The sequence below is a fragment of the Athene noctua genome, chromosome 1, assembly GCF_965140245.1.
Source record: "Athene noctua chromosome 1, bAthNoc1.hap1.1, whole genome shotgun sequence".
NCBI classification, from domain to species: Eukaryota; Metazoa; Chordata; class Aves; order Strigiformes; family Strigidae; genus Athene; species Athene noctua.
Window position 1 is genome coordinate 236,817,903 of NC_134037.1, and position 17,349 is coordinate 236,835,251.

General features: G+C 43.3%; 1 protein-coding gene across 1 annotated transcript in view; it reads left to right on the top strand.

Annotated features, from left to right (window-relative positions):
- Positions 1-17,349, top strand: part of LHFPL6 (LHFPL tetraspan subfamily member 6) — a 145,667-nt gene that overhangs the window by 119,853 nt on the left and 8,465 nt on the right. The window contains exon 3 of the mRNA XM_074931781.1: positions 7,615-7,713. Coding sequence (XP_074787882.1) covers positions 7,615-7,713 — 99 coding nt within the window. The remainder of the gene's footprint in view (positions 1-7,614; positions 7,714-17,349) is intronic.

A 17,349-nucleotide genomic window follows, 5' to 3' on the forward strand; every position in this document is an offset into this window, starting at 1 on the left:
ATTTTGCTTTGTTTCTAGAGTCCCTCTAATGTCCTGCTATAGCAAATTCTGTGACAGAAACACCTTGACCTTGAGTGAAGCTCTGAACTGACTTGCTGTTTCCCATGCTGTGACCCTTGTGAGGTGGAGTGGGAGGAAATTTGCCCTGGACACTCAGACAAGAGAGTCCCTTATTGCGTACATTCACATCGTAGACAGTTGTACCCTATCTCAAATGATGCACTTTCAGTTCAGGCTCAATAAGGAAACAGTCAAATGCACCATGGTCAGTGACTACTAACTCAACAGAGCACGGCTGCCCAAAGTGTTGATCTCATGTTTAAGCCTCATAAAAGCCCAGGTCAGGTGTATGTATGCCTGGGTTTCCTGAGGGACAGGTGCTAATACCAATGGAAGGTGTTAGTGTGTGATAACATTTCTCTAATGGAAGAACAGCAGAGAAAGCAAAGAACAGAGAAATGATGTCAAGAAAAGCAGTAGAAGTGTGACCTTAAAGAAGGGATGCTTCTGGGTGAAGAGCTGAGAGCTGCCAGTATAAAGACATAGATCCTCACTAACTGAATTGAGGATGGGCTCCCATGGGCATGGGAGCCAGGCTGCCTGCAGCCAGCATAGTGCGGCTTCCTCTGCTCCCCTCTTTGCTCTGCGGGGTCCTGCTGCTTTGACCAGGCTCTGGAATTTGTCTGAACCTGTTCTGACCTACTTCTGTCACTCTGCAGTTGCTGCTTGGTTGCAGCTCCTGGAGATTTTAATGAACAAGGACTTCAGAAGATGTGTCTGGTAAAATATTTCACATCATGGTTTTTAACCAATTCTTCTTTAACCACATTGTTTGTTGGCTAAGGTACACCTGAAAGCAGCAGACAACTTCACATGCCAGCTCAGTTTTACTTTCACACTGCAGGCTCACTTTTATAGCAGATAAATGCTTTAAAACCATTACATCAAGGAGACTTTTTAAATCACAAGAACTGAAGAGTCAAAGTCCATGCTGCATCTAAAAATTGGTTTGGTTTTGTTTGTAGAGATTACTGTACCTTCGAGTGACAGATGGGAGTGTGAAAACTTTCTATCATCCTTGAAGATTCAGATGGACTAATAGAGAAAAAATGTGAAAGGAAAAAAATCATTAAAATGGTCTTGAAAGGGATGACTTCCAAATTATTGTCTGTCAGCTTCTCCAGATGGCCTGAATATCTGTCAGATGAGCAGTAGTCATTAGAAATGCCTAGCAAAAAAAATGGCAAGGTTTATTTTTGGTCAGATCCGAAAATGAAAGGGGGAAAAGTAGAAAATGGGGGGAAAGAAAGGAGGAAGATATTTTGAAGAAGATTTTTCTCACTAAAAAGTGACTGTACAAAAGGCAGCATTTGGTTCTGGTTTTCTTTTCTCTCTGCAGTACATATATCAAGCCTGACTGATTCCTTTTAGTTTTCTAGGTGGAAATACAAACTGGGTTTTCACAATGACACTGGGATCCTTTCTGCTTGAGAGGCTTTCCAGGCCCCCCACTACAGCAGTGCAGATGCCCTCTAACCGCTGGCCAAGAAGGCCCTTTATGGTGCCCAGGCAGTCCCTTTCACTGCTTTCACAGGAGGATATACAAAAAAGGCATACAATTTCTTGTGCCTGTGTAGAAGGCTCTTAAAATGCCCATAATCAAGAACAGTTGATTATGGTACAGTTCCCATTTGAAAATGCATTTTCTAGCAGCAAGACTCTGAGGCTGAATCAAAAGCTAAGTGCCTCATTTACTGCCGTCACTACCTCTCTTTATTGATCAAACTGATGGTTTTCCCCATCAGATTTATCTGAATCATGTGCTTAGGTTTACCCTATGCAAGGCAGAAGGAAGGACACTGGGGAAGGTTTGGCTTTATTTAACAGCCTTTTGAGGATGCAATGATCAAATGGGCTGACAATAAAACAAGAATGAGGTATGTAGCAATCAGGGTCACACTGTGACCTCAGTGAGTGAGAGGAAGAGCTGTCTGTAAACCAGTACTTGCTAGTATGAACCGTCAGGACAGTTACAGACAATTAATTTATGGTGTGATGTCTACAGGGGTTATTTAAGGACCATCAGATCTTTGGGTGGAAGCTCCCATTAAAGCCACAGCAGCAGTCTTAGGACTGCCCGCCACAGGGATTTGCAAGCTTCCTATTTTGTGCATTGACTTTTGCTGATCCACCTTGGTCTTTCTGAGTGCAGTCATTTTGCCCACGGCAAAATCTGGTTAATGTCTCTTGGTTTAATCCTTCTGTATTTATTGTTTGAGACTTGTATATATCCAAGCTATTTTTGGAGATGTTAATAGTGGTTAATATTTTACCTCTTGGAGTAAGCCGATTGCTGCATGCCACAAATCATTGCTTTATCGCTTCGAAGATGAAACCTAGATCTGTGCCAAGTCACTAATGTAATTACTGTCCCTTCCCTGCCACATCCACCATATGCAGAACCTGTTATATGCAATTATTTTCAATCACAAGCTCCACTCCAGACAGACAAGATCATCTTTCAAGTGCTAAGTGTTACTAAAATATGATCATGCACTATACCCACAGCAAGAGTGACAGAGAAGGCAGTCTGGGATTACTCTGGGTAGTTTACTATTGAGGCATCCACCCTCTGACCCCCTGGTTTGTAGTTTTGCAACTTGTAGGTCTGGGTAGCTCCTCACTTGGCACATAGGCTGTTTTTAGCTCGCTTTTTGAAGGTATCCAGCTCTCTGCATGGACTACACCGAGGGGCTAAATGGGACCCTGTTAAATATTGAAGCCAAGCACTTAATTCCAGCTTTGCACTACTGAAGCTGGCTGCATTAAGTCAGCCCTGCAGGCTCTCTCCGCATGCCTCGCTAGCACATCGAGACAGCCGCAGCACTTGCAATAGCAATGTTTCAAGCCAGGAGCCCATCTCATTCCCGAATGCAGAACTGCTCCAGAAGAGCTGGGCCCTGACAGTGCCAGCACCTTCACTGGTGCATGGCATGTCATCCAAAACAGCAGTCAAGAGCCACCAGCGCCTCTGCTGCTGGCTGGCCTCATCCCACTGACTGGCTCCCTTGTACCTTGAAGCTGCAGCCCCTTTTGTGAAGGTGCCATTTATGGACCTGCACATTTCCTTCCCCTTTCTATTTCTTTTAATGACTGTAGTGGATAATGGAAGATGACAGACTATGGTCATCAGAGCATGGTGGGGAGTTTTTATTTTTATTTTCTTAAGAAATGTTATAGACATCCTAACCATTTGAAGCAGCTGTAAAGATGGTTGTGGTGTCCTGGGTAGCATATCTAGCTAAATACAATAACTGTAGGGTAGGCCACGATGTGACTCTTTAGCTACACCAGTAACTGCTCTCTACTGAAGCTGCAAAATTAGTTTAAGGATTTCTGCTGGGTTTGCAGTCCTTGGATTTAGCTTAGATCTTTAAATGGAGGTTGCTGCTGTTCAGAAGGATCTATATTCTCTGTGATTATACAAATTGGCTGTGAGCATGTATGAATTATTAGTGGTAATAGTATGCAGGCTTTTTGCTTTTGCAGGGTCTGATTCACACATTTGGTTGCTTATAAACAGGGGTGGATTGATTAGCAGGGTTAGAAGGGGCTGAGGGTCTTTTGCCCAAGTCCTGTTAACACCATGGGCTTTAAGGTACACTCCGCACTTCTAGGGCATAAAATAAGGGAGCTGAAATGCCAGTTCCCAACTTCGCTGCCCATGCAGACCGAGGTAGTATCAGCCCTGTTGAAGTCATGCAGAATCCTGCTGAAACCAATGGGACATTACACACACACCCTCATACACATGCATACATACCTCAGAGCATAAAGCAAAACCTTTGAATTTTTTTCTTACTGACTAACAGTCTCTAAGTCTTTGTGGAAGTCTGACACTGAAGGTAAATCCCTGAGCTTAACCCACACCTTGCCTGCAAGAAGTGCTGGGGAACACAACTGCTTAATAGACCTCCATGGACCTAAATCCACAACAGGCATATACGCACCACTACAGGAAAACATTTGAAGATAAATCAAAACCAGCTGTAAACCAGTGATATCAAAGGAGATGTCAAAACAACAGCTTTAAGACTTGTGGTCAGTTGGTACCTGTGACAAAATTGGTATTTATAGGCAAAAGCCTTTTTGCCAGATGGAAATGTAGCCCCGTGCTTCTGGCAGCACTTTTGGTCTCTGGCAGGTTTTGTGTTTGCTAAATGAACAGTGTGAGCTTGCCCGTGGCTTTATATGTTGTCCTTCACAAGTAAACAGGCTGCCACTTGTGCTTTGGGGCCATGCAGTGACACTGGCATTAGGCAGCATTTTCCCGTTTGGTGTCATCATCATAGTCAGCACAGACTGCGGGCAGAAAAGAAGCTGTGGTGCTCCATGGCTGGTACTCCATAAATGATAGAGCCTCTACCCAACTGGAGAGCCAGCTGTTGTTGGGGTAGGAAGGTTTCTTGACATAGCATGCTAGTTTTCCCTTATTTGGTTTATTTTTAGGAGGCACAGCTAATGGTGAGGTGCAGTGGTGGATGCTGTGAGCTGGTTATTAGACAGTGTGGACTGGCTTTAAGGGTAAGCATCCATGTCGGAGTGAGACAGTTGCTCCTCTGGAGCAATTTAACATTACAGTTTATTGAATTGCTAATTAATTTTTGACCGACCCCCACAATTTATTTTCACTGAGACTGGGTTTTGGATTTACAGAGATGGCCAGACAGAAATGAGAAAGAGGGTGTGACAGGGGCATGAAGAGGTCTGGCTAAGGAAGGAAATAAGTTGTCAAGGTTTGTGGCCACGGTATCCAGTGTAGCATCGGAGGCGGAGAGAGTGAACAGGTACACGTGTTTGAAAGATGATGAGCTGTGTTTGGAGGGTGGCAGTGAAAGTGCTGCGAGCAATATTCGTGGGAAAAAACCCAAACAACCTGTTGCTGCAACAAAACCTAAAGAGAGCTGAAAACAAACAGTCCTTTGTGAATGCAATGGGCACTAGACACTCTTGCCACCTGAGGAGAGTAATTGGCAAGTGCTGAGTAAGAGCTTGTTCTGGGTTTGGAGGGGCAGCATTGTTATGCTAATAGTCCTTTCACTTGCCTGCAGTGCTGCTGTTGTGTCTCTCCTGGAAGAATCGGGCAGGAGGCTTTCCCAGGACCTATTTGTGAGGAAGGGCTAGCTACTGTTTCATCTGCTACACCGCAGGCAGATGCGAGCCTGCCTTCCCTCCTACCCCCTGCACACATCTCCCTGCCCCTCGCAATGGAGCCCTCTGAGCATTTGTGAGGTCTCCCAGAGAGTCTGTTCAAGGACACAAGTTGACTGAAACCAGTCCAGCCAGAGTGGTTCACTTTTGGCCAGAGCAGCTTCTGAGCTGTGGTCTGTTTGAGTTGGCACCAGGCAGGTCATAGGCATCACAGCCAGTGTGGGAAGGGGTCAGAACCACAACAGGACTGGCCGAGGCTGCCACCATCCATCCATCTGTTGGGCTATCTCTTACATCTAGGTGCTCTTCCTCCCTTCTGCAGCCATTCTCATCATCAGTGGTGATGTTCCTCCTTGACCCATTGGGTCCTGCCCATTCCAGGCACACCAGCCATGCTGTCAGTGCTTCACAATGGCCTTCTTGCTTCAACAATTCAAGTGAGAATCAGTCGGTTTTTTTCAGTCTTAAGTTGTCTTTAACAAATGAACACCCAGTTTTGGACTAAGTTCTCTTGTCTGAGAAACATCCTTTCTGAGAATTTAATTAGAAGCAACTCTCATTTACATGGATTCTACCAGCTGCCGTCAGCTCTGCGGCCCTGGGGGAAAAACTCAGATGATACTGTGAAAGTCATTAGCGAGGACATTAGAAGCAACCATATTCAGGTCAGGCAAATTTTTGAAAATACCTAGCATTCATGTGTCCTTAATTGCTTTTCTCCCTTTACAGCTGTTGGGTGAGTGCACCATCTGAGAGGGGGCTGCCTCGGGGATTTCTTTTTCAGTATGCAGCGTAGATATGGAGACAGAAGCAGGCGATGACTGCTCAACAAGGAAAGGAAGAAGCAGACTTGCACAGCAGGAAGAAATTTGAACTTAGTGGAGAAGGATCTAAGGAGCTAATATTGGGCCTAAACAGGGGCAGATGTGCTTGGAGGAGCAGCAAAGGAGTTGCTGAGCTACTTTGCTAACAGATAAGATGCTAAAAGCATTAAACATCTTTTGAAGAAAGATGAGATACCACTTCTGGACTTCAGTGCCTTGTTCAGGTGTATCTCTGAGCAAGTCAAGAACATGATTTTTGTATCTTACAGAAGTGTCAGAAATATGAGAAACTTAGGCACCTTGAGGACGGAGACAGTAGAAATGCATAGCTATCTCCAGACTCTGAGTCAGAATCATTCTCAGGACTCCTGCTAGACTGGTGTGATGTCCCCCAGTACCTCTGTCACCACACCCAGGGCTTTTCTGCACTAGGAGCATGGCAGCAGAAGCACTTCTTATTCTTATTGTCAAGAGAGGAAAAGTGAGGTGATGTGAGGTCAAGGGACCTGCCCAGAGTCAGACAGTGGCAGCTGAAGGGCTTGAAACCTTCTCACAGTCCTGTGCTCTACCTAACAGGTAAAAGCTGCCGCTGCAAACCCACACTGCAAACTGTTTGAGGACTTGCTTGCCTTTACAGCCTGCAAAGTGTCAGGCGTGCCCAGCCTATTATCTACATAATGATTCATTTCCAATCTTATAAATAAGATCTGACACCAAGGAGGTAACATTTAAATGCTGTAGCATACACTGAAATGTTCTCTCTAGGCTGTCCGTGTAAGAAGCTTTGCCAGCTACACCCACTTTTTGGCAGCTGCTGCGGTGACAGCTGAGAATGCAATATGATAAAAATGCCACTTCTGCAAGATAATCATGGCCCATTGGGTGATTCCCAGCAAGATCTCTTGAAGGGAAAGACTTAGCCAAAACACATCTGTTTGGGGCAGCATGAGGGCTGGAGAAAGCAAAGCATGTTGTGAATGATGTCAAGCATAATAGGTAAATGGCTCAAGACTGCAGTTTTAGCTGAAATGATTTGAGAAAACTTTGTGGAGTGTGTACCTGTGGTGTGAATTTATCAGGTGACATGAAACCATTTTTAAAGGGTGAAAAACAAAGGAAAATGACAATAGATTAGCACAACTGTCAGTTTACTTTTCCTTCTAGAACCTTGATAGACCGTGGTTAACTGTTGTTTTAATTAATCAGAAACAATGAGCTTGTAAATGCTGTGATTAACACAGTTTCTATTTAACCCTGCATTGAGTTTTCCAAACAGTATATGTAGTTCTGCAGAGTAGGAGAGGAGTGTAAGAGCTCTCAGGTAGAACAGCTTAGGGTAGCTTCTGGTGCTGAACCACTAAGACTGCCTCCAGCCCACGTACCAGCTGTAAAACGTCGCAGCAAAATGCAGCAGTAGAAGTCCAAATGATTTTTTATTGTTTTTAGGAGAAGACGAGTTGTTTTTTTTTTCTCTGAGCTTCCCAAATTGCAGTTTGACACTTTGATTCCCAAGTGGCAGCCTGTGTTTAAGAAAATGGCAATTGCTTGTATAAACTCCTATTTTCTTTTCTCTCCATAGGTTTGTTAATCGGCTCTGGTTGTGCCCTCTATCCTCTTGGATGGGACAGTGAAGAGGTCAGACAAACGTGTGGTAACCTTTCCAACCAGTTTGAATTAGGTGAGTCATCATCAGAACATCTCAGCCACATTAGACTCTTCTGTGTTGTCCATAAAAGCAAATGAGGATGTGAGCACAGTCGTGGAGAAGCAACCCAGTTATGTGGTAGGGTATTCATATTGCATCATTCTGGTATGGTGCTAAGACAGGGGATTTCAGATAGATTTGCTGGTCATATTTTCCAGAACAACATTAAAAAAGAAAATGAAGGAATGTATGTATATATTCAAGACATCAGATTTAATAGGCTTGCAATACAGGAGCTAAAACTCCTGGAGATATTGACAAATTAGGCAGAGACATCATGTCACAGCACAGGTTAGTGTAATTCACAATGAGTGCAATTAGCTGTCTTTGACATCTGGCATGTTTATGATCTTCTAGCCCGGGCCTAAAGAGTATGGTTTTGGTGACTCGCATACTTGGGAAACTGGTAAATATCACTTGCTCCCTATGTCAGCCTTCTTCCAAACAAGCCAAGGTCTTACTGTTGATGACTTCACTGACTGCTGATTGAGACCCAGGGATGCAGTATGGGGTGAGCCACCTCTAGAGAAGGCTCTGAAAAACAAGGGGCCAGCAGCAACCTAAGGATTAATTAGTGTGGATGATCAAGATCTTATGTTTGAATGCACATTCAGGTCCTTGTTTAGCTAGAAGGGTCAATGCAGCTGCTAATACTCTGTAAGTGCTCTCTGATCCTGTGCCACTTGAGGAAGAGCAGGATCTGCAAACCTTTTGAAGGAGCAGAAGAGACTGGGCACCCTGACCCTTTGCAGGCTTGAGAGCTCCCACTCGCAAGCATGGACACACAGTTCCGCGTTTTCAGCCCCTGTGAGCTAAACCTTTTGGTTAGTGTTAAAAATCCTTTCCATAGATGTGCGTGCAGGGCTTGTGGTAGCCTAGCTGTAATCCCAGTGCAAAGAACACCGGAAGAAAAAGGTCTCCTAGGGTTAAACACAAACCTGCTGCAATATCTTTTATTTTGCACTCCTATTTCTGTCAGGTTTCAGGAGTACGGAGTTTTGTTTCCATCCCAGAGATGTTTCCTGTGAAGATATGCAAATGAATTTAGGTTGAAAGGTAAAAAAATATTGCTTTGGGAGAGATGTTCCAGATCATCCTCCCTTACACCATTCTTGTGGTGTTTTGGATCTGGCATGGGACCAGAAATTCTCATTACCAATATTGGCACCCATCTCTACCACTGCCACTGATGTTATCAGGAGCCACTAATGGTGTTGCCCAAGGGATGTGTAACATGCTCCAGAAGCTTTACCTTGTTATTTTGAACTCTAATATCCTTCTGTGCTATTGATATTAAATTTTCAGTGAAGTATAAAAAGTTCCTGTGACTTTTTTATTCACCTAATAACTGAAAGATATGAACACAAAGGAGAGAGAGCAATGAGAATAGAAATGCAGAGTTAACTAGCAGAAAAAACATGTCCCAGAACTAAGATTCCCAGCTCCATAGAAAGGTCTCTCAAAGGGTGGCAAAACACTGCAGTAACTGTTGCAGGGAACATTGGGTTCATTGCTGCCAGTGGTCAGTTCTGTGCAGAAGCCTGAAGTTCCCAGCCAGTCCATTTAGCAGCACCCCCGTTTGAAAGGCCAGCTATAGTCCCTTGCTGGTGCACACTGATGCCTGCTATTCCATGACAAGCTCACATGCTCTGCTCCTGTGATTCCTGCTTGTGTCTCCTGACAGCCTGCTTGTTCCCAGGCTTCAGTCATTGTTCTCGCCAGAGAACAGAAAAGTGTTACCTTTCTGGGTTATTTCTCTGCAAACTTACAAGAAGGTGGGTGTCATGCCAGTGTGAGCTCCCTTGAAGACAGCACTTAGGCAGTTACAAACTGTGACCTTAAACACAGTCATATCCACAATCAGAGCAGAGTCTCTGAGACCACCTTTGCCATCTCAGTCTTGAGTCATAAGTCAGATATTTGCATAAATTTAATCACTTTACCATTAAATTCAGTGAAGAAACCCATGTGAAAAATTTCAGCTGACAGCTTTCCTTCCAGGTACGCATAAGGACCATGACATGTATTACATTAGCTGTGAAGGCATGTACTCTTACTGTATTTTCTGGACCTTAGAGCATGCAAGGCATGTGTTACGCATGCCTAGGCTTGACGAGGGTGCTGGTCTCACCGATCTGCTGCAATCATATGCTAACACATTAATTAACAGATTATAATGAGAAATGAAATTTGCTGTAGTGATTTCCACCAGGCAGCTCTGCCACTGAACATCTCTTTTCCACATACATTGGCAGCGAATTTAAATGTTTGGCTTGGATTTTTTTTACTTAATATCAGTGCCTGGTTGATGCTGTGTCATCTGTAAAGAAGAGGTACTGTCCGAGGGTCGTTTAATATCCACACTGCTCCTCGTCCTTCATAAATACCTCTTGGTTGGTGATAACCCAAAGCCTCTAGTCTTTTCTGAATCATTAGAGACTGGCTTAACTCATCATAGCCTACAGGCCAAAAATGATGTTTCAAAGACTTAATCTCACTAAGTCTCAAGACAAATTTAAGTAATTATTGCTTTCATTTGAATATTTAACTCGATTAAGCCACAACGATATGCTTTCTATTCCTGAATCTGTGAAATGAGTTGCTCAAAAACTACATATATACATGCTGCATTCAAAATCAGAAAAGCTGAGCTGCTGTGAGCCCTGCACTGGTTTGCTGATGGGAAAAATGGTGGTAGTGGGAGTACTGGTCCTGCATCTCCTGCTGCTGGGGGTGCTGGTGAAGATGTCGCTGAGAGTCTAATTCAGCACATGTGATTACCCTCAAAGAAGAGGGTGTTCAAAGGGATGCTGATCAGCAGACAGCTGCCAGCCTCCTCTTTGAGGAGGGCAGAGCAACTGCTGCAGCTTGGGCCATAGGGAACATGTGTGTGCGGTTTGGAAAAGAGGGTCAAAGCACACCAGGTTTGACCACGGAGACAGCAAAGATGGAGCTTCAGCACTGAGATTTGCTCTGGACTTGAAAAAGGTGAGGGGAAGAAGTGGTTGAGGTTGAAGGTAGAAAAGATAAGCCAGGAGCTACTTTACAGGAAGATGAGAAGGGCAAGAGACAGGTGCAGAGGCGGGACTGCAAGAACTCACCTGAGAAGCACCTGAATTGTGCACTGTGAAATGTCATGTTAACCAGAAATATTCCAGAATTATAAATTAAGTGAAATGTTTTGCTTTACCAAAACAAGACAAACCCCCACCTCCCGTAACATGGTAATAACTAGGTAGAATAAATAAATAGCAATGCTAAGAACCCATTAAAAAGCCTAATCCTTTGTGGGTGTACTAGATATGAAATGCTTCTCCATGTCTTCAGGCGTTCTGAAAAGGCATTAGACTAATAGACACTCCAAATAGTGCTGAGATAGCCCATATTGTGGAGAGGGACACCCTCACTCTACCCCTGCCAAACACACACATTTCTGTGTACATTCCAAAGGAATATTTAAAGAAGCTGCAGGAAAAATAACCATGCCTTTAATTTATGTATAAGTGGACTTGGATATTCTTTTCTAGCAAACCTGAGCCAACATTGTGAAATGCCCAGCAGTTTGCTGCTGTCTTTAAAAATAGATATTTATTAGTTTTTTATTAAGTGAACTATGTCCAAAGGGTTTACTTAAACATTTATGTATTTAATTGAGCTAATTTTTTTTCAATCAAATGGAAGTGGTTGTACAACTCCATCTCTACAAACAGTTCTTCAGCTGAAGATACCCTGCCAAGGACAACCCCATTTGTCCTTACATTCAGTAGATGAGCTGTTTTGCTAATGAGGATGGGGATTAACCTCCATAAGTAGACAGACTCGTGCACCTGTAGAGGGACCTGCTCTCTGCTTTTCTGTAGCAATCTGGTTTTCTATCATCAAAAAAAGCACAGGGATAGCTTAGGGCTTTGACAAGCCAACTCTGGCAAATCTTGTTGTGGGGTTAAAGCCATGATAGTTCTCTGTCATGTTCCTCTGCTTGAGACTCCCAGGTCCCTAGCATGGGGGACCCCAGGACCTGCATGGAGGTCTTGGGGCCCCAGTCAGTATTGCGGCAACCCATCTCAGGTCACAGGTGGAGCAAAATTCCCACCGGAATACAGACTATGAAGTGGAGCAGTCTTCTGCTGCTAGTTTTAGGGTGGCAATTCCTAGAAGTAGGGCCATATAAATGAATGGATGCAAGAGAAAGAGACGTTTATGTTTTAAACCAGCACAGTTCTTTGCTTAGAGACCAAGACAAAGTCCTTAGTTTAATTTGGCCACAGTCTAATGCCTGAGATGAAGATTGGAATTATAAACTAGCAGTGCTTAAAGGAACTGCCTTTCACTTTTACCAAATGTCTGAGAATGGATCAAAATCATCTTAATCTCTTGTCACCATGCAAGCTGTTATTGTTATGCTGCATTATTTACAACCTGGAGTTGCCTGTGGGCCTATTCAGGACAGCACTGACGTGGCAAGCAGTACAGACCTTCTGACTGAAGGCTGTGAAAGTGAGCCAGATCTACACAATCCTGTGGTCTGTAAAAGGAATTAGCAGACAATTTCCCAAAGGCAAGCATCTTTATAGCATATCATATAGCACACATTCAGTTTTGCTGAGCTAGAGGCACTAATGCTATTGTGTCTTTATTTCTAAATGTACCACACAAGAATAGCTGAAAAATTAGTGGTTTAGCAGGAAATTCATTAAAGTGAGGCACCCTGCATTAAGGTGAGAGCATGCATTAAAATGAAGACTGCACCAGACATTTGCAAAAACTTAAACATTTTGCAAAACTTAAACTGTGTGAAGAAGTCTTCTGAATTTGTAAGCCTTTTTTAAAGGGAAATGTGAGTGTATACGTGTGAATACATTAGTATTGGTTCTGAATGTCTAAAATCAATATGATAATTCACTTCAGGCTATTAATTTCCCTAGATGTGCATGTGGAGACGGCTCAGCTGTTGAAAGCTCATTTCTGTTGTGATGGGTACAGAGGCAGCTAAATCCAACAGAAGGTCCCAGAGAGGACAGGGCATGCTCAGTTTAACTCACAAAATCGAGCCTCAGTTGGCATCTGGTGAAACAACAATACACAAACGATACCTAAGAGCCTGAACAGCAAAATGGTTATCTAGAATAAGATTGATTTATCTAAACCTAGATGACTCATACCATTGTAGGTGCCCTAGGAAATTTCATCTGGCCTCCAGCTGCCACTTCCTTACCATCAGATGTATGAAATGATATTATGTACTTACCTTATTAACTGGAAAGAATGAAGACACTAAATTTAAGATAAACTCCAATATTTAAGTTGAACTACTTGGAAAAAAAAATATGTCTTCCTTTGAGGAAATATGGCGTGTTTGGGCAGTTTGGACTCCACCTGGATGATCAATGCTTCAGAAATTTTCACAACTTCACAACATTTTGTGAGAGATTACTTTTTAAGTCATACATTTCCTACTGAGAACCTGCTTTTTTGTCTGCTGGGTGATCATTTGTATTAAGAAGCATCCTACAAACATGGGTTGGTGTTTGTTGTCTGAAACTACCTTCAGAGCTCATCTTTTGAGTTTCATGATGCTTTTCTTTGCTCTTAAAGGCAGTGAAAATCACACGTCTGGCAGCAAGGGCTTGCATGGCTCAGGGATGGCCATCGGCACACTGTGCCCTGCCTACCCACCTGGCAACTGCTGCCGCAGACTGCCTGAAGTGTATTTTATGGTTGTTTAAGTTCATGCCATCATTATGAGGCTGGGAGCGGTCTTCTGCTTGTTTCTTTTGCAAGTCCTTCTAGATCCTGTCCAGCTGTTTAATGTTCTCTGGCTGTCACACTCTATCACTACCTGTCATGCACAGAGGCATCCGAGGTCGGGGGCCCAGCTGCAGCAGCAACCAAAGCAGTTGGCTCCAAATGCACACCTTTGCCTGCCCTCTGTGACTGTCCATCCATATGTGAACTGCTGTGAAAGGGCTCTCCTGGCCAAAGGGACTGTCTGGAGAGCAACTTAAAAGGCTGGCTGCCATCCTGAACTAAACAAGCAGCTGAATTGCCCTCAAAAGCTCTCAGTAACTTCTCTGTTGAGGAATATTTGTTTCCAAAGATCATTACTATTAAGGTTCCCCTTTGCCACTTTTAGAGGGCTTGAAATTCTTAAAGAGAACTGTTGACTTGATAATTACTTTTGCTGTAGAAATATTAGAGTAAATGATCTTTAAAGCACTTTAAAAGCAAACAGTGCAGTTACTAAAACGACAATAAAAAACCCCCACAGAAAGCAGTGAATATAAAAAAAGCTTTGTCAACTAGTTCATTTGCCTTAGGTGGCATCATTTCAGCATCTGTCTGAATGTTGACATACAGTGCCAAAACGTTCAAGAAAACGATTTAGAGGGTAGGGCAATTTATTAGAATCCTATTAAAGGCAAAGGCTTCAAAGCTGTATTTTTCTACGAGCAATCTATCTCACAAAGCCAGTTTTCTTGTTGGCAGATCCTCTGGAAACAGCTCAGATATTTTACTGGTACAATTTTTTGGCTGGGGCTGAGCACCGTCTTTACAAGTGTACCTGAGCTGCAGCTACTCAGTTCTTAGATAAATGAAGGAGTCAGCCTACGTGCTAGTAAAGAAAGTGTTTCATCAAGAAACATTTCCTCCTTAGTGATACCCAGATAACTTCCATTCTTAAATATTCGTATGCCTTTGGTGACTGTATCAAAGTCCACATATTTTCTAACATGAGGCACTTACCTTTGTTGCCAGTTATAACATGGTCATGCAAGGAGCCTCTGCAGTGAATACAGATAAGCAGGAGCATCCAGAAAGGGACTCAGACCGCCTGGGAGCAAGTACCTGGTGCTCCTCATTACTTGAAAAGGACAGCTAAACTGTAATCCCTTCATAATTAAAGAGAGAAAAATAGGTGCTACTAGAGTAGGATTCACCTGCTGCACTTCAGATGTCTAACTTAAGATGAAATGCAACACAGATCTTCTGTAAGTGAATTTTTCTCCTCATCTCCAGAGGGAGTCTGGGGGACTAGTCCAGTGTAACTCTCTGCACTGTGGATGTCCAAAGAGAGGTGAAATTAATTTCACTTCTTGCAATGTGTGAGCTTTCTGCAGACTCCTTCCAGGAGACTGGGAGACCTCATCATTATCAGGACATAAGCTATTTGCTCTTGGGAATTTGAGCACTGTAATTGACACAAGATAATGGTTTCTCCTTCATTGTTCCATGATAAATGCACACGTACAACAAATTTGAGGTTTGATTAAACAAAATGATGTCATCCTCCACAGAACGGAAAATTTGGTAATATGAGTGGGTACATACAGCAGGACTGAAGAATTTCAGGTTGGCACTTCTTTTTCCACTTTTTTACAATTCTGAACTGTATAAGATTTTATGCATTTAATTACAGACCAAAATACCCACACAATTTCTTTGACCAATTATAAATAACCAAAATAACTTGATCTATGCATGCATAAGAATTCATATATTTTTTTTAAAAAGAGAAATCGACTAAAAAAGTCACATCCATGCTACAAAGAAGCCAGCTTCACTGACGCTATTTGTTTGGGTGCAGTTTTACCTTATATAGTGTTCTTTCTTTGTTTCACATAACTACTTTAATCTTTTCTGGATGCATTCCAAGTTTTAACTTCTTTTCCTGCTTTTGTAGATGAGTTCACTTGAGGGTTTTTCATTGTATCTGTGTCAAGAAAAAAAGTCTTCATCTGTTTAGTTTATCTTGGCTATAATTGTGCCTTCTTATTAATTAGCTGATTATCTTTTACATTCATTTGTGGCTTTTATATCTCCAGATCCCTGTGTGTCCCTTAACATCACACTCCTTACTTTTTTCTCTGATTACTTTTCCAACACCCTGATTGATTACATGAATTCACATTCCCTGTAGTACTGGACTCTTGTGTGAACCTTTTAATTAGAGTTCCTGCACAGCTTTTTGCAAGTAGGAATTTTAGGTTTTATTTTTTAAAGTATATAATTTGCATTCTTCAGCCCAGCTAATTCTGAAACCTTTTTTCCTTCATCTTGGAAAACAGGCTCTACTTAAGGCTAAATGATTTGTTTGCCAAATACCCCAAGCTGCAAGCCCAGGATAGTCTTAACATTAGCAGCAAAGACGGTAGAAATCTTTAGAATCATCGAATGGTTTGGGTTGGAAGGGACCTTGAAGATCATCTAGTTCCAACCCCCCTGCCATGGGCAGGGACACCTTCTGCTAGCCCAGGTTGTTCAAAGCCCCGTCCAACCTGGCCTTGAACACTGCCAGGGAGGGGGCAGCCACAGCTTCTCTGGGCAACATGTGCCAGTGTCTCACCACCCTCACAGTAAAGAACTTCTTCCTTCTATCTAATCTAAATCTACCCTCTTTGAGTTTAAAACCATTACCTCTCATGCTATCACTACATCCCTGGTAAAGAGTGCCTCCCCATCTTTCCTGTAGCCCCCTTTAAGTACTGGAAGACTGCTATAAGGTGTCCCTGGAGCCTTCTCTTCTCCAGGCTGAACAACCCCAACTCTCTCAGCCTGTCCTCAGGGGAGGTGCTCCAGCCCCTGATCATCTTCATGGCCTTCCTCAGGACTCACTCCAACAGGTCCATGTCCTTCTTATGTTGGGGGCCCCAGAGCTGTATAACTCTGTGGGGTCTCATGAGAGCAGACCAGAGGGGCAGTATCTCCTTTGAACTGCTGGTCACGCTTCTTTTGATGCAGCCTGGAATACAGTTGGCTTTCTGGGCTGCAAATGCACATTATTGGATCATGTTGAGCTTCTTGTCAACCAACACCCCCAAGTCCTTCTCCTCAGGGCTGCTCTCAATCCACTCGTCACCCAGCCTGTATTTGTGCTTGGGACTGCCTTGACCCAAGTGCAGGACCTTGCTCTTGGCCTTGTTGAACTTCATGAGGTTTGCACAGGCCCACCTCTCAAGCCTGTGAAGGTCCCTCTGGATGTCACATCCCTTCCCTCTAGTGTGTCAACTGCACCGCACAGCTTGGTGTCATTGACAAACTTGCTGAGGGTGCACTCAATCCCACTGTCCATGTTGCAAACAAAGATGTTAAACAGTACCGATCCCAGTACTGACCCCTCAAGAACACCACTTGTCTCTGCTCTTCACTTGGACATCAAGCTGTTGACTGCAACTCTTTGAGTGTGACCATCCAGCCAATTCCTTATTCACCCAGTGCTCCAACCTTCAAATCCATGTGTCTCCAATTTAGAGACAAGGATATGTGAAACAGTGTCAGATGCTTTGCACAAATCCAGGTAGATGACATTAGTTGCTCTTCCCTTATCCAGCGCTGTAACCCCATCGTATAAGGCCACCAGATTTGTCAGGCATGATTTGCCCTCAGTGAAGCAATGTTGGCCGTCACCAATCACCCCCTTATTTTCCATGTGCCCTAGCATAGTTTCCAGGAGGATCGGCTCCATGATCTTGCTGGTCACAGAGGTGAAACTGACTGGCCTGTAGTTCCTTGCATCTTCCTTTTTTTCCCTTTTTAAAAATAAGGGTTATGTTTCCCCTTTTCCAATTAGCGGGAACTTCAGCAGACAACCACAGTTTCTTGAATATGATG